General features: G+C 44.2%; 1 protein-coding gene and 1 long non-coding RNA gene across 5 annotated transcripts in view; one reads left to right on the top strand and one right to left on the bottom strand.

Moving 5' to 3' along the window:
• LOC130864735 (uncharacterized) overlaps positions 1-12,186 on the bottom strand; it is a 65,352-nt gene extending 53,166 nt beyond the window's left edge. For both annotated transcript variants that reach the window (XR_009056002.1, XR_009056003.1), the window contains exon 1: positions 11,909-12,186. This is a non-coding gene — a long non-coding RNA (uncharacterized LOC130864735). The remainder of the gene's footprint in view (positions 1-11,908) is intronic.
• Positions 12,186-25,592, top strand: part of Metap1d (methionyl aminopeptidase type 1D, mitochondrial) — a 69,098-nt gene continuing 55,691 nt past the window's right edge. For all 3 annotated transcript variants that reach the window (XM_057755479.1, XM_057755478.1, XM_057755480.1), the window contains exon 1: positions 12,186-12,235. In XM_057755479.1, coding sequence (XP_057611462.1) covers positions 12,196-12,235 — 40 coding nt within the window. In that variant the 5' untranslated portion in view covers positions 12,186-12,195. The remainder of the gene's footprint in view (positions 12,236-25,592) is intronic.

Here is a 25,592-nt window from a genome sequence, read left to right as displayed (position 1 = left end):
TAGGTTTCTAAGTGAGACCCTGTCTCAAACAAAACCTAAAAATAAGCTGGAGAGAAGGCTCAAAGATTGAGTGCTCACTGTGCAGCCATGACTGGAATTTGGATGCCAGGTAAGAAACTGGTTCTCCAGCACAGTCCTGTAAACCCAGCTCTGGGAGAGCGGAAACAGGAGGGTTGCTGGAGGTTGCTGGCTTCCAGCCTAGCCAATAAAGAATAAGCCCTGTGTCAAAGAATAGTTTGAGCATTCCAGAAGGCACCTGGCACCTTCCTTTGGCCTCTTTGCACACACCAACAAATAAATTTCTAAAGTCAAAAACACCATACATTTTTAAAGTTTTGTTTTTTCCCTATAATTAAAGCACGTTTCTTTGGATATATCTTAGCAGTCTTGATTTCAAAGTCAGCTTACAAAGTAATGGATTTTTTTTTGTAAGATTTATTAATTTATTATGTATACAACTTTCTGCCTCCATGTATACCCACACGCCAAAGGAGGGCGCCAGATCTCATTACAGATGGTTTGAAGCCACCATGTGGTTGCTGGGAATTGAACTCAGGACCTCTGGAAGAGCAGACGGTGCTCTTAACCACTGAGCCATCTCTCCAGCCCAATGGGTTTCTTTATAGCATTTTCATGCATGTTTTTGTTGGTCCTCTCCCTACTGCTGGTTCCCCATATGATTTCCTACATTGGAAATTAGGTGGCTATGCTTTAAATGTAAACTCCTGCCTATCTGCTTATTTTGAGCAAGGGAAACCAGAAACTAGGTGCACCCTAAAACCTGTGTTTAGCATCAGATATTACCCAAAAATAGATATTAACATAAAACATAAGTAACGTTAAGATATAACAAATAAGCTGGGCGGTGGTGGCACACGCCTTTAATCCCAGCACTCGGGAGGCAGAGGCAGGCGGATCTCTGTGAGTTCGAGACCAGCCTGATCTATAAGAGCTAGTTCCAGGACAGGCTCCAAAACCACAGAGAAACCCTGTCTCGAAAAACTAAAAAAAAAAAAAAAAAAAAAAAAAGATATAACAAACAATAAAAATACAGTCTGAACCCAGAATGGTACATGCCTATCATTCTAACACTCAGGAGGCAGAACTAGAAAGTTCATCAGTTGAGGCCAGCCTGGGCTCTAGCAAAAGTTTATCACAACGTTAAAAAACACCACGTGTAATAGAAGTAATGATGCTATTTTTTTAATAGTCATTTCTAATGGAGCAAAATGAACTGCTTTATACAGAACCATGATAAGGGAAAGTGATTTTTTTCAAGACAGGCTTTCTTTGTGGCTTTGGAGCCTGTCCTGGAACTAGCTCTTGTAGACCAGGCTGGCCTCAAACTCCCAGAGATCCGCCTGCCTCTGCCTCCCGAGTGCTGGGATTAAAGGCGTGCGCCACCACTACCTGGCTGGAAAAGTGATGTTTAGAGCGTGCATCAGTAAACGTGTTAACATCGAAAAACAAACAGGTGTAAGGCCCTGGAGAGATGGCTCAGCAGTGGTGAACATGTACAGCTTACAGACCCCAGTTTAATTCCCAGCACCTATATGGCAGCTCATAACTAACTCTAGTTCCAGGCGATCTGATGCCGCCTTCTGGCCTCTGTGGGCACCAGGTAGGCATGTAGTTCACGGACATGTGTGCAGGCAAACCAGTCATAAAAAAATCAAGACATTTTTTTAAAAATTGACTTATGCTATATTATTGATAGCATGGAGTATAAAATGAAATATCCTAAATTTTTATGGAAAAAAATACAAATAATGTGGGCCCAAGGGAATTTAACACTAGCCTGTTTTGGGATAATCTTTTTGTACATTGAAGATGTATTGCTATGATTTGTTTAGTAAAAAGTTGAATGGCCAGTAAATAGACAGGAGAGAATAGGTGGGCCTTTCGGGGAAGGGAGAGAGAGGAAGAGGAGGAATCGAGGCGGGTATTTCACCACCAGACTAGGAGCAAGTTGGACATGCCATGCGGCAGAATGTAGATTAATGGAAGCAGGCTAATTCGAGTTACAAAAGCTCGCTGGGAAAAAGCCTAAGCTGAGGCCAGGCATTCATACTAAATCTCCATGTCATTGCATGTTAGAAAGACAGCAGGACAAAAATCTTCCAAGCTAAGTTACACCTAAATTACCTGTCAAGTCTGAGAGTCTCCCAAAAAGGTCCATAGAAATCTGAGACTAGAAAACTTACTTTGTGATGATGTTATTCAGAGATTTATTGGAGCAACATGAAGGTAAAAATCAAAGAGCTAGTTTCAGGACAAGCTCCAAAGCTACAGAGAAATCCTGTCTTGAAAAACCTTTTAAAAAAATACTGGAAATGGGTTAATACTACATGTAAGAGCTAGCTAGCAATATACTTAAGTGATTGGCCAAGCAGTGATTTAAATAATACAGTTTCTGTGTAATTATTTCAGGAGTCTGGGTGGCCAGGAAAACAAGTGACTTCCTACGACATACTTTGTTGGTAAACATTTTAATGGGAAAATTTTTCTACTTAAGAGGTGGATTAGTGGGTAATGCTCCTTGGCACAAAGTAAGATAACCTGAACTCAGTATCAGGGACCCCACACGATAAAAAGGAGAGAGCTGACCACACACACACAATGTTGGAGAGACAGCTCAGTAGTTAAGAGCACTGGCTGCCCCTCTGGAGGACCCAAGCTCATTTCCAACAATCACAAGGTGCTCATAACCATCTGTAATGCTAGTTCCAGAGATCTGATGCCCTCTTCTGGCCTCGGGCACCAGCACACACATGGTGCACAGACAGGCAAGCAAAACACCCATACACCTAAAAATGGAAAAATAAGCAAAAATGTAATTGAAAAGTTAGAAGAAACACTGTTTCATCCTTGACACTTTGGTACTATGAACAGAGGACACTATCAGTGCAGCTAAATCTGTGAAAATTAAGAATTTGATGGCTTTTCATGAATACTGGCAGAACGGACAGCAACAGGAATGAAACTGAATCATGTCTGACAGATTACTGTGCGACTACAGGAGTGCCTTATAGATACTGCTACACTATTTTTCAAAATTCAGTTTTGTTTATTGACACGGCATTTACTATAGCCAAGACACAGAACCAGCCTGGATGCCACTTTTTAGATGAATAATGACACATAGGTACACATGATGGAGTTTTATTCAGCCATAAAGAAAAATGAAATTGGTTCATTTGCAAAAAAATGGATAGAACTGAAGAACATCATGTTAGGTGAAATAAGTTGTGTTCAGAGCCAGGTGCAGTGACACAGCATAAACCCCAGCACCCAGGAGGCAGAGACAGGCGGATCTCTGTGAGTTCGAGGCCAACCTGGTCTACAGAGTGAGTTCCAGTACAGTCAGGGCTACACAAAGATAAACCCTGTCATGAAGAACAAACAAACATAAAAACAAATATTACATGTTTTCTCCCATATTCAGAATCTAGATTTTATACATACTTATATAAATCAATATATTTACATGTGATGGGAACAGTCTTAAGGAACAAGACAGGTTAACAAGTAGGAAAAAGACAAATACATATTCTTTCTCATATGTGAAACCTAGATTTAACAGTACACACATATGACAGCCTAGTCTACAGAGCGCGTTCCAGGACAACCAGGCTAAACAGAGAAAACCAAACAAAAAAAGTATCAATACTTTTAAAAGGAAAACACCTCCCAGTTATCTCACAACGTACACAGCTTGGAAAAGGGCTGCCTCTTTTTCTCCGGCCATCTTCCTGGCCCTTGTGGTCTCGTTGGAATGAGATGGGGCTAGGGCTGCAGTCGGTGACCTTTGCAGCAATCTCCAGTTCTTTTGTTTTTTGACACAGGGTTTCTTTATGTAGTTTTGGCTGTCCAGGAACTAGCTCTGCAGACCAGGCTAGCCTTCAACTGAGAGATCCGCCTGCCTTTGTGTGTGTGTGGGGGGGGGGGGGGGCTTCAAGCTGTGTGCCACCACCATCCAATCCCACCCCATGGCCAGTTCTTCATCTGCATTCTGCTGTCCGTCTTAATGAAAGGCCAGTTGGAAATACGCTCTGGTCACCTAGCCGGTCCTTTAAATGTGCAATTAACACTGGGGCAGGTGACCGTGCTGAAGTCTTCAGCTGCTCCGTTTGTCTGTGAGCCTCTGAATCGGCCTTTGTGAAGGCTGGGGTGCCCAGCGAGGCTTGTTTTCGGTCTGCTCCTGAGGCAGCTGCCACTTGTCTTTCTTTATTCTTTATCAAGCGAAAGCAAGTGCTGAGTGCTTGTGCATCAGATGCGGAGAAGAAACTCCAGGCAGGGTACTTCCTCGGCTGAAGCTGCTGGGCGCGCCGAGGCGCTTGCAGGGTATGCCTTCTACTTTGCAGCCACAGTCTCGGTCTTGAATACAGAATTGGCTAAGGGAGGGAGCAGGTCTTAAAGCCGGGGGATGGGGGGTGGAGGGTTTTAAGGCACCACACCACTTAGATTTGCAGCCAATGTTGTATGTGTGCCTGGAGTGGGGGGGGGGAGGGGTGGTGGTGGGGTAGCTTGGTTTTCTATTATCAAATCCTTATTTTGAAATTTGCATGGTGCAGCTCCCAGGCCCCTTCCTTTTCTGAGACAGGGTCTGTTGTGTAGCCAGCCCAGGATGGCCTTGAACTGCTAATCCTCCTGCCTCAGCAGATCAAGTGCTGCTTACTGAAGTTTTTGATTAACCGATCAATGACTACAGTTTTTGTGCTTTTAAGAAGGAAATATTGAAAACCACACACAGCCGGGGTGGGGGGTGTGCATACACATTTTATCCCAGCACTACCGAGCAGAGGCAGATGGAGCTCTGTGAGTTTGAGGCCAGCCTGGTCTACAGAGCTGGTTACAGGACAGCCAGGGGTATACAAAGAAACCCTGTCTTGAAGGAAAAATAAAAGGAAGAAAGGAAAGAAAGAAGGAAGAAAAGCAAATCACACACACACAAATATTCGACCTTTTATATTAATGGCCAAATGAATTGCCTCACACTGTCCTATGGGACCATATGTTTCAAATCAGGCACACTAAAATTTAACAACAAACACAACCATATATAAACAAGAGAATAAGCCATGATAGAAAAATACACATGTGATATGCATAGAAAACAGTCTTGATGGATAAACAACAATTAATAACTGTCATTGCCTGGCAAACAAGAGGGTTTTTTTTTTTATTATTATCACTATTGTACATTCCTGTAACTTTGCAATGTTTTTAAGAGCAGATATTATACATGTGAACAGAGAAGAAAAACACAAATGACCTTTTACAAACTTCCAACAAGGTGATCAAGAGAACACATGTGTTCTATTCTTTTGCACGGATGGCTTAGGGACACTAAATGAAGCATGCCTGTCCTCCTTCCTGCCCTTCTTTCCCCTTTATCTCTGCAGGCGGTGAAGGAGATCCAGCAGGTACAATTTTCTGCAACCTGTGCCTTTAAAGTTCCAAATTTTTCTCAGCTCTTGTCTGCCAGGGATGGCTACAATTTACAACATCCTTACATTTGACACTGCTCAGGGGAGCTTATAACTTAGTCTTTGTGATGGATGGTCTAGGGACCACCTGAGTCTCAGCTTTCCAGTGATGTCAGGAAGGAAAACAACATTATACCTCTTTGGGGCTTAGGGTGGGCTGTGTGTTTAGTGATCAATAACTCGATTTTCCTGGAAGCCATCCCCCACTACAAATGGAAATTTTCTTTCTCCAAAATTTTATAAGCAAGTGCATGTATATATATATATATATCCCCGGAGTTATCAGTTGGGGAATATAGCAAATTCTAATGATTCATACTTTCATTTAGAGCTCCTTGGATAAATGCATAGTTTTTTGCCTGTTTGTTTGAGGAAGGAGCTCAGATAGCCCATGTTGCTAGAGATTGTTTGTGTTGTTCTGAGACGGCCACTGGAGTGGATCATAGGGTTTGCTGGCTGATTCAAAGGAAGATAGAGGGACACAGAGGAATAAGGAGGTGAGTCTTTTTGGTCTGGAAAGGTGGAGAAGAGGTTCAGGTGCTCATTTCTCTATCACACCATGGATCTATTAGATTTATTCACTAATATTTGACTCCCAAGCTTTAATTTTAATAAAACAATAAAAGAGGCCACAATATCTGTTGTCCAATTTGTGGTAAGATCACTTGGGGGCTTTTAAAGCTGCCACTTCCCCACTGCTGTGGGTCACCAGCTTCTCCCACCAGGGTTTTTTTTCTGTTGTGATCTCCCCGCAACAGCTGCATCCTGGACCCCAAACATGCAGTCGCCTGCGGGCTCTGCTGCTGTGGGACAATGGTCTTTTATCCTCTCACTTGTATTATTTTAATAAAATGCTGATTGGCTAGTAGCCAGGCAGGAAGTATAATATAGGTGGGATGACCAGACAGGAAGTAGAGGCTGGGCGATGAGAACAGGAGAATTCTGGGAAGAGGAAAGCTCAGTCTGCAGTTGTCACCAAGCTGCAGAGGAAGCAAGATGAGAATCCTTTGCTGACAAAGGTACCAAAGCACATGGCTAACACAGACAAGAATAATGGGTTAATGTAAGATGTAACAATTAGTTAATAAGAAGCCTGAGCTAATAGGCCAACCAGTTTATAATTAATATAGGCCTCTTGTGTGTTTCTTTGGGACTGAATGACTATGGGAATGGGCAGGACAGAAATCTTGGTCAACAAAATGGCGCCAACATGGACAACTATATCCACATAAAACCTGAGAGAGCTTGGGAAGTAATTCTAGACACAAAATAACAGAGTTACACACAGCTTCTTGGTAGCAGCATTTTCTCATGTGGGCTCTGTTTCTAGAGACAAGCATGTCTCATTTAAGAGAGGCTTCCTAATTCAGCTTTAGTTGCAAAAACCTTGCAGCTCCACCACCAAACACTTAAATGGTATTGATGAATAGCCAACTGCATGCTCTGCCTGCTTTTTTTTTCTTTTTTTTTTTTTTTTTTTTTTTTTTTTTTTTTTTTTTTTTTGGTTTTTCGAGACAGGGTTTCTCTGTGGCTTTGGAGCCTGTCCTGGAGCTAGATCTTGTAGACCAGGCTGGTCTCGAACTCACAGAGATTCACCTGCCTCTGCCTCCCAAGTGCTGGGATTAAAGGTGTGCGCCACCACCGCCCGGCTTGCCTGCTTTTTAGTGAGGGCAGGGACCTTGAAATTCCATAGAGTTGTGGCTTAATGATACACACTCATATTACCAAGAGTTGGGGTGGGTGGTTTTTGGTCATTTGGTAGATCATTTAGGGGGTTTGGTTACATGTTGTAATTGGTTATGATCAGGGAGAAAACTAAGAAGATTAGATTCAAAGATCTTGTTTTGAAAAGAAAAAGGGAAACGATAGAAGGGTAGATTATTGAATCTACTTTCAAACTAAAAGCAACTACTAGTCTCAAATAGTTTACACTGGGATGAATTTTTGTAAATTAACACAAATTTAAGGTTATTTTTGTTATACTGTATATACATTTCTACTCTTATTTAAGATATTTTGTATATTGATAGAAACCTAAGGTTATTTTTGTTATACTGTATGTATGTTTCTACTCTTGTTTAAAGTATTGTATCTTTGCAGCTCATTTAAAAATGTAATATAAGTTTTCATACTCAAAAGCTATTTAGGTTAATAAATAAAGACAGGTTAATAGTTAATTATAACAATCAAATTTATAGTCATGTTAGGTATGTTTTCAAGGTCAAATAAATATATTTTAAATAGATGGTCTTCAAATACTTCAGAAACCTACAAAATATGGCATTTAAAACGTTTTAATAACATAAGTCTTTCATGACAAAGAGACTTGTCTGCTCCTGAGAGCACCAATTTACTTAAAAAAAAAAGGATGATGGGCATTGAAGAACCTTCAAATAGAGTTTGCTTTTAATGTGTCAAATCTAGCCATTGGGCAAGAAACTGCCTTTGCCTTGATTGGTGACAGTATGCTGTCCAAACTGGATGAACAGGACATCAAAGGTGACTGCCAAACTTTGCCAAGCCAAGGTTGGATGGTCCTTCAAAAGTTTCTGCTTCACAAAAAACTTTCTGATATTCTAGGCCTGTAGACCAATGACAGATTCCCCAATGTTACAAAGGAACCTTGAAGGGACTGTCCAGACAGCCAGATGTCTGACATCCCTATAGTTTTAGAAGTTGTTTTCTCTTCACTTCCTGTTTACTCAGGTTTCTGATGGGTTGAAGACTAGATAGTTATAGTTATATAGTTTTCCTTAGTTATGATAGAAAGTAAATTAGGTATAAAACTTTGGACTCTCCAAGAGAGGATAGATAATGGTGTATTTTCTTGGAATTTGCCAAATACAAATGGACTGAGCATTATAAATGCAATTCTTACTTGATAATTGTTTTTATTTTATATAGTTTCATTTTATTGTAATGTCAATACTTTTCCTTTTTAGCTAAACAATAACTGATCATTGTTCTTATTGTATATAATTTTATTACGTTAAAGTTAAAACCTTCCCTTTTTATTTAGACAAAAAGTGGCTATAATAGAGAAACCCTGACTCAAAAAACCAAAATAAATAAATAAATAAAAGGAAAAGAGAAAAGAAAAAAAGAATACTCAAGAGAAGACAGCAAGGTATCTGCTGGTCCCTTGTCTATAAATGTCTAGATTCTGAAACTCTCCGAGTTCCACAGGGTTGCTTGAGTAGAATAGGCACCTGGGGATTCATTTGCATAGAAATTCTAGGACTGAGACAATGTCAGGAAAGAAAAGGAAGGCGGTTGTGTCACTACAACTCCTTCCCTCTCTTGCCTGGCACCCAGTTTTGGTCCTGCAGGACACACAGCAATAACAAAGAGAAACCCACTTCACAACGGCCTCCTGCTGCACACATGGCACTGCTTTCCTTATGCAACGTGGAGAATTTATCTATTTTCTCTAAAAGTACTTCTAGATGATTCAGTAACATATACATGACTACCTCAGATAGCTGGTGGGGGACACATCACATTCTGCCCTCAAGCTTGTTAAAAGAGTACCCCAGAGACCACCTGCCCAAACATATAATTGTTCAATGCGGGACAAGGGGTCCAGTCAGCACTGAGACGGGTTTCTGCAGTGCACAAAGGGTATGTTTATGCACAGTCCTGGCTCATGGAAAGAAATGCTCATTTGGCTTAAAACGCATAAATAAATAAAGCATTTCTTCATCCTAAAACTGGGCAAATTAAAGGATAGGATTGGAAATGTTCTTCTCAAGCCACAGAGTAAAAGGTTAAGAAATTATCCTGAAATCAAATCAGAAGGCTAAGTTTCCAGGGGGAAATGCAGAGGGCAAAACTGAGAAGCAGGGTCGTGAAGAAAGAATGAAGGTGGTTAAATCTAGACAACAAGCCCCAGGAAGCTGTGTAGGTCCCTAGCTTGGGGACCAACTTTGTACCCAGTACTAGTTCGCACCGCATCAGGTCCAGTTAGCTTGACAATGTGTCCGTATGTGACAAATGCTTCCATAAACCTTGTCCTAGTTTGCTGTGATAAGCATCAGGTCCAAAAGCAACTTGGGTTGGAAAGGGTGTATTTCAGCACACAGCTGTAGTCCATCGTGAGGGGAAGTCAGGGAAGGAACACATCTTCTGTTTCAGATGTTCGGAACTGGGCTTCATGCCTTCTGATGCTTCACTGGGGATCCTAAGTTTCTTCTGCACACTTCCTAGCTCAGTGCTCAACTGTCAGGCTCCTTTGCTCCCCTTTGGGGTTTCAGTTACACAGAGAACCGATATTCAGAAATCCTCCCCGCAGAAGTGATCAGAGTTTGTAAGTAAAGGAGTCTGAAGGAAAGCTATGAGAATCTATTTCCCTCGGAGTGCTGGAGGGTGTGATGCATGCTATGGGGGGAGAAGAGGAACCAGCAGTCTTACTCAGTTGTGAACTCTGTAAATACCGTAGCAAATGGTGTGGCTGACGAGACAGATGGCTGGCGCCGTGAATGTTATGGGAGCAACCAATCACTTTCTCATAGGATTCAAGGCCCACTCCACAGAACTCCTGTATGGTACTGTTAACTAGGCCAAGCGTCCACAGCTGTGTAGGTCATAGACTCTAGGGGAGAGTATACTCTGCTCAATAAACGTGATATTAAACTGCACTCTAAGTTCTTATTTTTCCTCTGTGTAGCCCTGGCTGTCCTAGAACTCACGCTATAGACCAGGCTGGCCTCAAACTCAGAGATCCACCTGCCTCTGCCTCCTGAGTGCTAGGATTAAGGGTGTGCGCCACCAATGCCCAGCTCTTAAGTTATCTCTATACCTGCACATTAGTGCATTTCTTAACCTTCGTGGAGAAGTTTCTTTTTGCAGTAGCTGGAGATTAATATAAAGACTTACAACTAGTCAACATGCAAGACTGTGCTCACCCCAAATGGGGCATATATATTAGATTATCTTACTCTAAGGCTCAGGGAATCATTTCATAAGAAGGGAGTTATGGAAAGATTCTGAGAGCCAGAGGTAGCGGGTTAACTGCTATGAAATGGGGTTTTCTTGACTCAACAGGGCCAATGCACACATGAATTTATAGTGGCTATGACTACATGTGCAAGACCTAGCTAGCCAAGATCTCAACAGGGACCAGGAGGAGGTCAGGAAGCCCCACCCCTAGCTGAGGGTTGGCAATTGATGGCTACTGGGGAAGGGAGGGTCAGTTTTCTTCAGGATTTCTGGCCCTGATCGGATATCTGTGCTCCAATTGATGGCCCTACATACACGTGCATGCTAGCAGGATTAAGTAGGCTCAAACTCGTGTGTTAAAAAAAACCACATGAACTTGGGAGGGGGAAGTGGTGGGAGAGATGGGGTGGAGTAGGAGGACAGGAATGGGTTCGTGGGAGGGCACGGGAGTGGATTGAACAAAACATATTATGTGCAATCTCAAAAAGAACGAGCTTGGATTAAGTGTTCTTGGATTTGAGCTTCAGGAGGAGTAGAAAGGGTAAAACTTATGAGCATGTGACTTCACTTAAAGGTAAGGTTGAGGGACTGTGGTGTGCTGAGGTGAGGAAGGCCTTGTGCTTTCCCTTTAACTCATCTCTGAATGGTCTAACTTTTCACTGAGTCTGTGAATCCTTTTCTGTTTTTGTTTGTTTGTTGTTTTGTCTTGGGGCAGGTCAAGACAGGCTGCCTTTGAACTCTCAGAGATCCTCTGGACTCTGCCACCAGAGTTCTGGGATTAAAGGTATGCTCCACCATGCGGCCTCAGCATAGCGTCTTTAAAATTAGAAGACGCCCACACCTTCACAGAGAATCCTTACTGATCTTGACTGCATTCAAAGTCCAGCAACTGCTACACCCACAGTTTGGGCTGCTTCACTATACACACCTGGGGATATCATGTTCTCTGCCGAGCACCGGAGTCTACCAAGATGGGTACCACATGGTCCATGACCGGCTGGAATCCGCACCAGAACAAGGGCAGATGGTTAAAAAACGGGCAACAGTACCATCGAGGATACACCAGTTGCCTTGCTTGACTCATCATATTTGGCTTTCCATGGGGTTCATCTGTGGGCTATGCATACTGACAGGGTCATCCTTTAAATGTCTAAAGGAACAACACCAGTTAATACTGCCAAGCAGGAAGTGTAACTGGGGAAAGAGAAAACCCCTGAAGAGACCCACTGGGGCACACAGGTGTCCTAGCTATTCTATTCTGGAGTCTCTGCTGCGTAATTTGGGTTCTAAAACAGCAAAGGGCAGCTGATCAGTTTGAACCACATTCTACCTTTCAACTAACTGCCGGGAAATAAGTTGTAAGAGTGGAAGACGATGCAGAGTGCTATGTTGCACACTAAATTGTGTTCTATTTCCCGACCAACTTCATTGTTTCCATGCACCGAAACGTTGATGCTGTAAATACTGGAAGCCACACTTACCTGACAGTTTTCTTCCATCCCAGAAGGGCGCCATGGCGCCCAGCAAGAGCTGCGGCCAGAGCCAGCCTCTCGTGCCGGGTGCGTGCTGGCCGCAGCCAGAGCTGCTGGCGGGGCCACCAGAGCCACTAGCAAGCCCGGGTTCCCGCAGTCCGCCTCACGCGCACGCGCACTCCCCTTCGGCTGCTTCGGCGCCTGTGGGCTTGGGTGGCGGGTCAACGCCAGTGGGCGGGTCAACGCCAGTGGGCGGAGCTGCGAGGTGCTCTCCTGACCACGTGACCGGAGCCAACATGGCGGCGCCCATCGGCGTCCACCTGTTCGTCCGTGGAGGTAAGCGATCGGCATACGACCGCTCCAGGGCTCCGCGCCCAGAGATTAAACCACGTGTGGACGCGGCACGCATGTGCGTGCTTTCAGTCAGACCCACACACACGATACACGCTGGCACGCTGCAGAAACACAGACACACGTTTGTCCACTCCTTTCCTGGACCATGTCGTTGAGTGGTTAGTTCTTGAGATTTGCAGGTCGTTGCCTAAAGTTTTCTTACACCATTTTACTTGTGTGATTAGTGTTACAGACATATATACTGGCGACGCCTGTGAAATGCACTTTTGTATTGGCATGTCTTCTCTTTGAGGAACTTGTAAAATGAGATTACTCTCATGATGACTTAAGAGAACTTATGATGCCCAAGTCATTCCAAACAGGTACGATTGCGGTGAATCATTGTTGAGTTAGTATAGGCTCTGATTCTTTTCTGGAAAGAACTCAGAAACTGGTTCAAGGACGAGGAAAGCGTAGCAGCAACGACATAAGGGACTACTTAAGTGCCAGGCAGATAGGAACGGTTTTAGGAGGTAAATATTTTTATAGTGATACCCAGCGCTTATTAAATGCCTTCCGAGCCACCTCACCAGCTCAGGTTAACTTAATACAGTCTTGCGTGAAATCAAATATACCGACATCTTTGTGTGTCTATGTGTATTTAAGGATGTATGAAAAGGTTGACTTGGACATGGAACGGTACCCTCAAAATATAATTGTTTGGAAAAATCAAGTTGTAGGACTATTAGTTTATGTTTAAAATTACATGTATTTGTTTGTTTATTGTGTAAGTGTGCAGGTGACACAGTGTGCATAAAAAGGTCATAGGAGAACTTCAGGGAGTTCTCTTTCCATCGTCTGGGTTTCAGAGGTTGAACTCAGGTCATCAGGTTTGGTGGTAAGTGCCTTTACCATCGAGCTATCTCACCTGTCCAGTTTAGCTTAAAACAACCCCCACTTGTGAAGTCAGATACCTGGATTTGTGTGTATGTGTGTATCTAAGTTTATAACGCGTACAAGGAATGGCACACATTTACAGTTTCGTGAAATATTCAGCTTTTATTAAATGCCTATATTCGTCAAAGCATTCAAAAATTGTGAAAATGTACAGCGTCTAACAAATTTTAGAGATTTGGGCAAGGATGAGCAATCATTATATGTACACAGAGCATCACTTGAATGGTCTTTTATACTTAAAACAACTTGTTATTGTGAAGAATAGATTTTCTTTTTTTTAGCCTTTGAAATGTTCTTAATGTGAGAAGTCTCAAGCACACAGAAGACAGAGAACAAAGCAGCAAACTCTACGTTTGCATCTGCAGGCCACACGTTTAGAGACACCCGTTCCTCCTCCTCAGCCACATTGCCTTCCCCAACTGTATTATTTTAAACTATGTCCTAGGTATATATCACTTCATTTATAGATTCTTTTCATTGTGTATCTCTCAAGAATAAGCCTAGGGACTGGGAGTGTAGCTCAGTGGCAAAGCTCTTGGTCAACACCCATGAGGCCCAGGTTTGGGGTTCCAACACCAGCCCCAAAAGAGGAAATAAAATGCAAAAAATGACAGAAGATCCCACTCCGACTCATATATATTGAACTTATTTCTAGAATTGCCATTTAGCTATTTGTTTAAGACAGAGTCTCTTATAGTCCAAGGTGTCCTTGAACTCCTGATCCTCCCACCTCTACCTCCTGTGTGCTGAGATTAGAGGTGTGAACCACAGTACTAGGCATTTCCCCCTCTGTTTCTCTGTTCAAATTTCCCAGTCATTCACTCATTAGTAGACGTTTTTAACAACTGTCCTAATAAGTGTTTTCTGTAGGATGGCCTTGAATTTTTGGTCCTCCTATCTTCTCCAAAGAATTGAGACTACAAGCATGTGCCACCATACCCAGTAAACATAATAACTTTAAAAAAAAGATTTAGTTTTTATTTATGTGCATGTGGTGTTCCTGCATGAATTTACGGGTACCTGAGGAGGCCAGAGGGAGTCAGATGCCCTGGAACTGGAGTCAGAGGCAGTTGTGAGCCACAAGATATGCGTTATGGCAACCCAACTGGCAAGATCCTCTGCAAGAGCAGTAAGTGCTCTTAACTACTGAGCTATCTCTCCATCTCCCTCATGGAATATTTAATTGTATATGTCTCACAATGGATATCTTTTTTTTTCCTTAGTTGTTTTGTTTTGTTTTTGAGACAAGATTTCCCTGTATAACAGCCCTCGCTGTCCTGAAACTCTAGTGACCAAACTGGCGTTGAACTCATAGCAATCTGACTGCCTCTTGTTTCCTGAGTGCTGGAATGCCTGGCCACAGTGGATATCTTTTAGAGATGATAATGATTTTCTTTACAATATGTTGAGTGTTAGGCAGTAGTTTGATTCTGCCAGGTGTTATTCTTTGTTAGAACAAATGTTTTTGGGTTTTGCCCTTATTCCATGGGGAAATACAAGGAGCCTTACTCCAAAGTAGAGTTCAGTAAAGGCCAGGTAGTATCTTAGGCGTTTATGAGCAATTACTATCTGTTACAACTTCTCAACTCTTCCAGGTGCAAGTGAGCATAGCTGTGTTCCAATAAAACTTTATTTACAAAGACACACAACAAGTTAGATGGAATTGGTCCACTCTAACTCTGTTAATCTTAGGAGTGATTCTTAACTCCTAAGCCCTAGACTTTCTGGGGTCTCAGCTGAAGGCTGTTGAGGTTGGGGAGGCTTTGTGAGGTTTCCTCAGGGAAGTGTGTTGGCTCTGGGACTTAAGCTGGGGCTCCTACATCTACCAGCACTGCAAACTCTGGAACTGGTTCAGCTCTCAGTCAGCAGCAGCTTAGTCTTAATAACCTTGTGGAGTGCCGTGCCTCTTTTCCAGCTGCTTTTGAACCGAAACCTCTATTCTCTGACTTAGCCAAGCCTCAGATGGTTCATGGCTTCACTTCCCAGTGCCACATTTGGGAAGGTTTTGCAGAGCAGAAATCTGGGGGGTGATTAATTTGTTTTCTTTTAAGGCTCTCACTGTCCTCTGCATTACTTCACTATGTAGTGCCAACAGCTGTTTCGTCCACATGTTTGCCTGGTTGCTTAATACAGAGTAATTCTTACAGCGGTGATGCTGCCATAATAGAAGAAGGTTTGTTTTGGTTTTAGACAGGATCTCGTGTATTCTAGACTAATGGAGAACTCACTATAGTTTATTTGGCTTACACTTCCCTAGCTCTGTTCATCATTAAAGGAAGTCAGGACAGGAATTCAAACATGGCAGAAACCTGGAGGCAGGCGCTGAATGAGAGGCCATAGAGGGGTGTTGCTTACTTGCTTGCTCCTCATGGCTTGCTCAGCCTGCTTTATTATAGAACCCAGGACCACCAGCCCTGGGGTGTCCCCACCCTCAATGGTCCAGGCTCCAAACAATCACTAATTAAGAAGATGCCCTGCAGTTTTGCTTGTATCTTGATCTTATGGGGACATTTTCTCAACTGAGGCCCCGCCTCTCAGATGAGGTAGCGTGTGTCAAATTGACATAGAACTAGCTACCACAGTGGCTTCCATCACAAATCATGTTGCTTGGTGTCACAGCTGACATCCCACCTTTACCAGGTTTGCAGAACTGAGCTAGAAGGCAAAGCTTGTTCACAGAGAAGAATCCACTGTGAAAAGCAAGGCAGCAGTTTTAACACTGAGCAGGTTATAAGTAGTTTGCAGACTGTGTCTAGACTCACCAGCCCCTTAATAATGTCATTAGGATCGTGACTCTAAACAACATCCATCAAGCTGTAGGATTCCAGGGGTTACTGATACCAGTAAGGGGTGGCATGTACTGCCCACTGAACATTTTCACTTAATATACACCTCAAACTCAACATGTCTATATATATATATATACACATATATATGTATATATGTATTTAAAAGATATATAGTATCTTTTAAAAAGTCGATATGTTTACATCCCCGAGACTGGATTTGTAGTAAGGACTCTTCCCCCATTCTCACCTTAGTTGTTAATAAGTTTTGTTTGTATTATTTTGTTTCTCAAGTGGGTCTTGCTTTTTAGCCCATACAGGCTTCCTGAGTGCTGCCATGCTCAGCCTAACTGATGTCAATTTTTAAAAAACCAGCATATTTGACATACAGTTCACCTATATAAAGTATACAGTGTAGCTTTTTACAAATTTTGTGTGTAGTGTGATTTGCATGTACATGGATATGTGTGGGGTGTGCTTACCTGTGTGTGAGCCTGTGGAGGCCAGAGGTTCACAATGGGAGTCCTTCCTTTATTACTTTCCACCTTTTTCATTAAGACCGGGTCTCTTGCCGGGCGGTGGTGGCGCACGCCTTTAATCCCAGTACTTGGGAGGTAGAGGCAGGTGGATCTCTGTGAGTTCAAGGTCAGCCTGGTCTACAAGAGCTAGCTCCAGGACAGCTAGGACAGTTACACAGAGAAACCCTGTTGTAAAACAAACAAACAAAAAAGATAGGGTCTCGCTACGTGTAGATCTAGCTGGCCTGGACTTCTCTATATAGACCAGGCTGGCCTAGAACTCAGGGAGTTGTTTGCTTCTGCTTTCCAAGTGCTAAAACTGAAGGTGTTAGCCACCACACCTGGTTCCACCTTATTTTTTTTTGAGACAGGGTCTCTCACTGTTTCTATTTGCCACTCCCACCTTCTACCAGTGCCCTGGGATTACAGGCACACACTCTAGAGCTCAGCTTTTTTACGTGGGTGTAGGATCAAGCGCACATCCTCATGTTTGGATAACTAGAACTTTCCCTGCTGAACCAACTCCCCAGCCCCAATGTGATATTTTCAGATTTCTTATCAACCTTCAATCACCCTCATTTCTTTCTTTTTTTTCTTCTTCTTCTTCATTGTTTAGTCTCTTAAGAAATCCATTTAATAAACTCATTGGGCCCAGCGGTAGTGTTGCATGCCTTTAATTTCAGCACTCAGAAGGAAGGCAGAGGCAAGTGAATCTCTGAGTTCAAGGCCAGCCTGGTCTACAAAGCGAGTTCCAGGACAGCCAGGGCTATACAGAGAAACCCTGTCTAATTAACAATAATGTCAAAAACAAACAAATGATAAATAAATGAAAAGTTACACCCAGAAACCAAACCTTTTTTTTTTTATATCTCGCTCCCACTGTTACGACCTGATTTTAACCAGTATCATCTCTTCCTTGTATTAATGCAGTTGTCCTGGCCTCTGTGTCTCTATCCTTCCTTGCCCTCTATATTCTATTGTGAACATTAGCAGACTGACTGATCTTATGAAAATGTAAATCAGATCATGTCATTCTTTTGCTGAAAACCCTCAGAGTAAAAGTCGAACCCTTGCAAGGCCTCAGAAGGCCCTACACTGTACATCACAGTCCCTTTCAGGCTGATCGCCTGGCACCCGTCTCCAGCGGAAGGCGAGAGAGAGCTGCGAGGATTCGTGTTTCTTTTGTTCTCCCGACGTATGTCAGGCGCCTCGAATAATGTCTGACATATAAAATTCAGTGAAGAATTTTCTTGAATGACTGAATGGAAAGTGACTAGTTAATTATGCTACGATAAAGTTATTAATAGCGAATCAAATAATGTGTTGAGATACATGAGGCAGGAGCTATTAGAAATAAAAGAAAAAATTGATGAAAACCACAGTCACACTGGGGATTGAGAGTTGACAAGTATATACAATAAGGTTATTGAAGTTCAGAATGTATAATTAGTAATTTTGACTTAATTAAATTTGATGCTTTGGGTTTAATATTACCTTTATTTTTATTTTTACAAATATGTGTAAAGCAACAACCAAAAAAATCCCGGATACTTATGAAGTAGGATAAAACTTGATAACTCATGCCAGTAGAAGCCTTAATACTTCTAAAAGCAACAACACCAAAAATTATAAGCTATATTCTCTGACCATAAAGTATTACTACACAAGTTAAAGAGAAAAGGGGAAAGATTTGGTCTAAATGTTGTGGAAACACAAAAGGAGCCTAGGTACTGGAGATGCCAGTAATGGTGTCCTGAACTTGAAATGTCTGTTTCTTGTTCTCACAAGTTCTCAGTCCTTGAGGGACTCAGAGATATCAGTCAGTTACTGCAGCGGAGAAGCCTGATGCGTAGACACCCTAACTGGCACAGTGGACCATTCGGTAGAGACTGGGGAGTGAACATCACTGTGCTAGCTAGCCTGGAGCTGAGGTTGCCAGTACAAAGAAAGCTTTGTCAGGGCAGGAGGAGAGACGGAGAGCTTCTTGCCTAAAACCCTGGAATTGCTGCTGGATTAACATGCCAGGCAGGTTGAGGAAGCGCTCAGAAACAGCCAAAGCAGAGTTGTGTGGGGGTTGAGGACCACCTGGGTGGGACGCCAGGGTGAGCCGAGCTGAGCTGAGGCATGCACATGAGATATAGGGAAGACAGGCAGACTCCTGTCTCCGAGGGAGTCAGGAAATAACACATGGAATAGATAACACAGAAAACTGAGGGGACCCCTTGTCTTCATTGATTTACACTTCATTGTTTTAAAGTTTACAGGTGAAATGAGGTGGAGGATTGGGAAGTGGTGCTGTACACAGTGTGCAGATCTCTGTGGGTTCAAGACCAGCCAGGCTAAGTGTCTGTGGGACGATGGGCAGGGATGAGGTAGAGGGCTGGATAGAATGGAGATTTTCCAGGTGGGTATTGGAGAAAGAACAGGAAAGAGGAGGCATGAGTTTGGCAAGGGGAGGATGAATTACAGGGTTAGCCAAGACCAGCTGCTGCATAAGAAGAAAAACACTGCTATGTTTAAAGCTGTGTCTTCTGAATAACCTGAAAGCAGAGGAAACTGTTAGGAAGAAGGAGGAGGAGGAGGAGGAGAAGGAGGAGGAGGAAGAGGAGGAAGAAGAAGAGGAAGAGGAAGAGGAAGAGGAAGAGGAAGAGGAAGAAGAAGAAGAAGAAGAAGAAGAAGAAGAAGAAGAAGAAGAAGAAGAAGAAGAAGAAGAAGAAGAAGAAGAAGAAACAAAAGTGTCTAAGGCAGGCATAGTGGTGCACACCTTTTACACCAGCCCTGGATGGCAGAGGCAGGTGGATCTCTGTGAGTTCGAGGACAGCCTGGTCTATATAGCAAGTTCCAGGATAGCCAGAGCTACATAGCTAGACCCTGGCTTGAAAAAAAAGTGTTCAAAGAAGAGAACTCCTAGTGAGGCCAGAGAGCAGGGGCACAAGTAGAAAACTGGGTAGAAGGGAAGGAAGGCCTGGAGTGTCTTCTTCACGAGGGTGGCTTTGGCCTGTGCCAAGCAATCGTGAGTTTGATCGGAGGAACAAGCCTCATAGTGTGTATGACAGTTCAGCATGATGTGATGGTGCTCCTGGAGCAGGGGAGGAGACGGAGGGGGTAGGGAGCTGGAGTCGTTACTTCATCAGGCGTGAGAATTGAACTAGGTCCTGATGGATGATTAGGGCAGTCAGCGGTTTAGGGAGAAGGGCATTCCAAAGGCGTTAAGGCAGGGTGGTGGAAACATACTTCCAGGACACAGAAGCACTCAGGACGTGTTTAGGATAGAGGAGCTGTGTAATGGATTTATAGGCGATGAAAAGAGGTCAGGATCTGGTCATGGGAAACTCTGATGGCCAACTCAGGTGTCATCAGCTAGGCAGCAGCGAGCACGGAGACAGGGAAATGAGAGGGTGTCTCCATTTTAATCTACTGTTCAAGGACTCGGAATGCACTGGGGAAGGCCTTTGCAGTCCGCTAGACAGCAGTGTAGAATCAGAGGAATGGTGCATAGTCGCAGGGAGATGGGTACAAACGGAGCCCCGGGAGCAGCAGGGTCTGTGGGGAGATGGGTACAGAAGGAGTCCCGAGAGCAGCAGGGTCTGTGGGGAGATGGGTACAGAAGGAGTCCCGAGAGCAGCAGGGTCTGTGGGGAGATGGGTACAGAAGGAGTCCCGAGAGCAGCAGGGTCTGTGGGGAGATGGGTACCAAAGAGGCCCCGAGAGTAGCTGGATCTGTGGGGAGATGGATACCAAAGGAGCCCCCAGAGCAGCAGGGTCTGGCAGCTTCCTGAAAAGGCCCAGGAGAGGGGCCACCAGAGCAGCCAAGAAGGGGTTGACAGATATGAAGAGCTGAGTCCAGAAGAGATTCTCAGGAGGAAGTCTGGGTAACTACTAAAAGTAAGTGAATTTGCCCATGAAGAGGTAGACAAAGGTGTGGTGCAAATTTTTAGAAAGAAAAGAAACTTTAAAAAAAAGAATAAAAGAAAAAGAAAAGAGACTTATGATTGATAATCATTGTAGAGAACTGTGGGGGTTTGTTGTTGTTTGTTTGGGTTTTTTGTTCTTTGTCAAAAGATGGAGACTTCCTTTTGTTAAAAATAGAATTTTCTAGAGATGTCATTAATAACCGTCATCATTCACATATTTAGAGAGTATAATGCAGTGGTTTTTAAATATATTTACCAAATTGTACAACAATTACCAGGACCAATTGTATTTTCATCATCCCAAGAATCTTTTACCATAGCCACCAGTCCTCAGCCTGCCCGTCCCCTGTAGCACTCAAAACCGCTAGCCTTCTGTTCTGTTTTAGAGCCTCGTATGTGACCCTGACTGACCCCAGACTCGCTCAATATGTAGCTAAAGATGACCTAGAACTTCTAATCTTCCTGTGTCCACCTCCCAAAGGCTGGGATTACAAGTGTGAGTCACCATGCCTGCTTTATGTGATGCTAAGGATCAAGTCCAGGGCTTCGTGTATGCTAGGACAGCTGTTTACCAACTGAGCACATCCCTAGTCTTTGGAAATGTCATGTACAGGGAATTACATAATATGAAGTCTTGTATGATTGGCCTCTTACACTTAGCATGATGTTTTCAGGCGTTTGGCAGAACTTTATTTTGAATTATACATATTTCTATACGTAGGATATGTTTATTAGAATATGTAGAGAGATTATGTTTTGTTTATCCCTTCACCTGCTGATGAACATTTGTGTTGTTTCTGCTTTTTAGCAATGATGAATAACGATGCTTGGGATATTGGTGTATATGATTTATGCATGTGGTTTTTGTGGGCATAAGTGTGTTTTGTTTCCTAAGACAGGCTCTCACTGTTGAGCCCAGGCTGGTCTTGAACTTGTGATCCTCTTGTCTCAGTCTCCCGAGAGCTAGATTACAGGTATGCCCCACCAGCACTGGCTCTCTCTCTCTTTCTGTGAGTGTGTGTGTGTTCAGTTGTATTTGTGAGTCTGCGTGTTTGGCCACGTACACTTGTGTACACGTGCTCGCTGAGGCCAGAGGTAGATGTTGGCTGTCTTCCCCAACTGTTCTTCACTTTAGTTTTTGAGACGGGGTCTCTCACTGAACTTGGCGCTGCCCAGTTTGGCTAGGAAGAACAGCTGATACACTGCAGGGATCTGCCCATCTCTGCATGTCCAGCACTAACATTGCAAATGTAACAATACGCCAAGCCTTTTTTTTTTTTTTTGGTTTTTCGAGACAGGGTTTCTCTGTGGCTTTGGAGCCTGTCCTGGAACTAGCTCTGTAGACCAGGCTGGTCTCGAACTCACAGAGATCCGCCTGCCTCTGCCTCCCGAGTGCTGGGATTAAAGGCGTGCGCCACCATCGCCCGGCAATACGCCCAGCTTTTGATGGAGGTGCTGGGGATCCAAACTACGGTCCTCACACTTGTGCAGCGAATACTTATGGACCGAGCTGTCTTTCCAGCCCTCGCATTAATTAATTAATTATTTATGTGTATGGATGTTTTGCTGGCCTATATATCTGTGTACCACATGTGTTCAATGCCCATGGAGCCCAAAAAGAGGGCATCAAGTCATCTGGGGCTGGATTTACAGACAGTTGTGAGCTGCCATGAGGGTGCTTCGAACGGCTCCAGCCCTTGCTTTGTTGTTGAAACAGAGAATGGCCATGCATAGAAGCGGGAAAGAAAGAAAACGGTCAGGAGGCAGGGTCACTGGAGATCTCAGGATCAGGAGGCCTCCTAGGAAGAGGAGCCCTGAAAGAGGTAAGAGAGAGCTGAGGAGAGTTCTAGGAACTGGGGAGGGAGCCTCTGCCTCTGAGACAGTGAAGGGAGAGTGGAGGGTTCCTTTTCTAGGGGTGAAGGCACTATAATTTCTGATTTTAGAAGTATGAAGACTATGGATATGTGCAGGTCAGTGGTAGAGCACTTACCTAATATGAGGTTATAGATTTGATCCCTAATACCACACACACACACACACACACACACACACACACACACACACACACTAGGAGGCAGGCTGTAAACAATAGCTAAAAGTGTGGGTTCTCAAATCCTCAGCTTCCTGCCTGTGCTGGTTATGTATTGGGCTGCATTAGTTCACCTCTGTGAGTTCTTTGTGAAAGGGTGGCGATAGCTCACCTGCCTTACTGGGATACCGTAGGAAGTGTTTAAAGAGATCATGCCTGGGTTAGCTAGGATGTAACTCAGTAGAGTACTCACCTACCATGAAGTTCTGGCCTCCACCCCAGCATCAGGGAAACTGGGTGCTGGATGTAGTGACTAAACCTGAGGTATTAGCACTCTGTTCTTCCTTGGCTACGTAGCCAAACTGGAGGTCAGCCTGGGCTACATGGGGCCCGGTATTTAAAAGGAAAATAGGGCTGGATAGATGACTCCGTGGTTAAGGGCACTGACTGTTATTCCAGAGGTCCTGAGTTCAATTCCCAGCACTCATGTGGCAGCTTACAACTGTTTGGAGCATCTTTCCTGACAGGTGGGTGGCTCTTCACCCCAGCAAGTGTTCACTGCCTATGCAAGCTTTGAAGGGGCCTGGGAACCTGCAACCTTGAGAGCTTCCTGAGCCTTAGGCCTCCTCCTGCTTTAGGAGGGAGCTTTTCAGTTAGGACGCTGCACTTCGGGAGGCATTTCTAAAACTGCCTTTGTCCTTACGGAAACCACTGATAGAGACTATGGTCTTTAGACATTGCTCCTACAGAGCTGGGAATGGTGGTGCTCATCCAGTCCCAGCACTCGGGAGGCAGAGTCCGAAGCAGGCAAATCTCTGTGAGTTTGGAGTTGTGGCTAGCCAGATCTACAGTGATTTCTCGGACAGCCAGGACTATGTAGAGACCCCTGTCTCATTAAAAAAAAAAAAAAAAAAATCCCATGTGGAGTCTACGTAACAAGCTCAGTTCTTCTCAGTTCAGCCTGTGATCTCTGCCTTTGGGGCCTCGCATGCCCGCCTGTATCATAGGTAAGATTATGATTTTCCTTTGATATCAAACAGCTAAATGAGGGCGAAGGGACACCTGGCCAGACTCGCTGCCAGCCGGCTGACACTGTGCAGGGCTGACCCGTTCAGGAATGGCTGTCTCATGAAACAGCTCCCGTCACCCTCTGTCACTTTCCCCCACTTCACGCTCTGTGCCTAGCAGCTGTTCAGGGGATTACAGAGGGCAATGCAGGGCACCGCAAACAGAAAAACAGCGAGGGCCACAGCAGGAGAAAGCTTCGTGGGCCAGGGAACACTGGGAGGTAGGGCAGACAGCTAGGAGCAGTGGGATGGCTTCACCGTGGGGGGGATGGGGTTATCTGTTAACTAGGTTAGAGGAAGAGGAAGAAGGTCTCTAGTGCTTGTCACCAGTTAGGTTGGCCAAGCCTTCCCGCTAGGGAGGAGACAGTGTGCTAATTAAGAGTCGCATCTGAGGAGACTTGGAGGAGGAAGGCTCATGGTTAGTGCTTGGTGGTAGCTTCTTTTGTAAGGGCCAGATTAATTTTCTAATGCTGTTTTCTACTTTAATGTTATTGCTTTAATCATTAGAATACCACTCTGTTCCTTCAGGCAATAGGAAGCTATTGAAGATTTAATGAGATTCATATTGCTTCAATGTTGATGACTTCCTGTGTGTATATTAATCACTCCTGACCTTGATCTTAAATTCCTTCCCAGTGCAGATCCTCATCAAGCGTACCTACTAGATTCCCCCTGCGCTCGCCAAATACCTGGGTCGTTTCCAAAAGCTCATAAAAGAATTCATTAGAAGGTTCTGTGTGTCACAATTTTCAGTACCTGGTTAGATTTGCCTCTCAGTTCTTACTGTGTCTGCAAATCCAGAAAACTTAGGAGTAAAATCTGTAAGGGTGAGATTCAGTCTTCTCTGAGACTGTCTTGTTCTGTGCAGCAGACCTTGAACGTGACCTAATTATTGTCTAGGTCAGTCTGTCCAACTGGCAACTCTCAGAGCCCATCTAGGCTACCCCTGTGTGGGCACTCCGGCTGTTGAGCAGCAGGACTGGGCTTCTGGCAGAGGCTTCCCTGGCCCCATCCTTTAGTTCAGGCCCACCCCCTCCCGCCACGGAGGCCTGGGAACCCTGGGTTGGCCACCTGGTCTCCGCATGTCCTGCATTTATGCATCTGCCCCAATTGTTTCCTTGGGCCACCTTAACAGATTTCCTAAGCAACGGTTCAAATTAGGGCCCAGGTCAGGAGGTAGAGAATGTGAAAGAAAAGGAGACATGTCTCAAGAGTCTGAGAAGAAAGTGCAGGAAGGCAGGCAGCAAGGGCTCCATTAGGCAGAGACAAAGAATTAATGTGGTAAACCTGGAGGGTGAGGAGGCAGTTCTGAGAGACAGGGTGAGAGCTGGAAGGAGTGGGTGAAGAGGGGAAGGAGCTTGCGTGTGGCCGGTCTTCTTGGATATGAGGAGCAGAAGAGACATGTTTGCCTGTGAGAGAGGCCATGTGTGAGAAAGGGGAAGCCGCCACTCACCGCGAGGCTGACCACGGAAGGGAGGCATAGTCATGGAGCAGGATGTCCCGACTTGTTAATGTATTTACAGAGAATGTATTTACAAGGATGAGAGTGGATCTCAGTGGCAAAATGCTTATCTAGTATACGTGATGCCATAGGGTCAATCCGCAGCTCAACTAAGATAAAAATACAGACAAACCACAAAGAACAGATCGTATTACAGTGAGATTATTTTAGGATGCCCCAAAGGATTCATATTTGCTGAGTAGGTTCACTGTCTGGTTTTGTGTGATGGGAAAATTGAACCCAGGGTCTCATGTATGCCAGGCAAGCATGCTCCCAAGCAAGCTACATCCTCAGTCCCAGATTGAATATTTTAAACATGACATGCCCCAACTGTGAAGCTGGAAAGTATTGCCCTTGGTGACTCTTGGTGCTTGCCACTTACTTTTAAAAATTAGGGTATTGTGGGTTAAAGACCTGGCTCAATGGTTAAGAGCACTGGCCGCTCTTCCAGAGGCTCCATACTCAATTCCCAGCACCCACAAGGTGGCTCACAGGTGTTTGTAGTCCAGTTCCAGGTGATCTGATGCCCTTTACTGGCCTCCATGGACTCTGCATATGTGGTGCACAAACACATTCTGGCAAAATACCC

This window comes from Chionomys nivalis, chromosome 22 (genome assembly GCF_950005125.1).
Source record: "Chionomys nivalis chromosome 22, mChiNiv1.1, whole genome shotgun sequence".
NCBI lineage: Eukaryota > Metazoa > Chordata > Mammalia > Rodentia > Cricetidae > Chionomys > Chionomys nivalis.
Note: the sequence above shows the minus strand (reverse complement) of the source record. Positions and strands in the feature narration are given on the sequence as shown.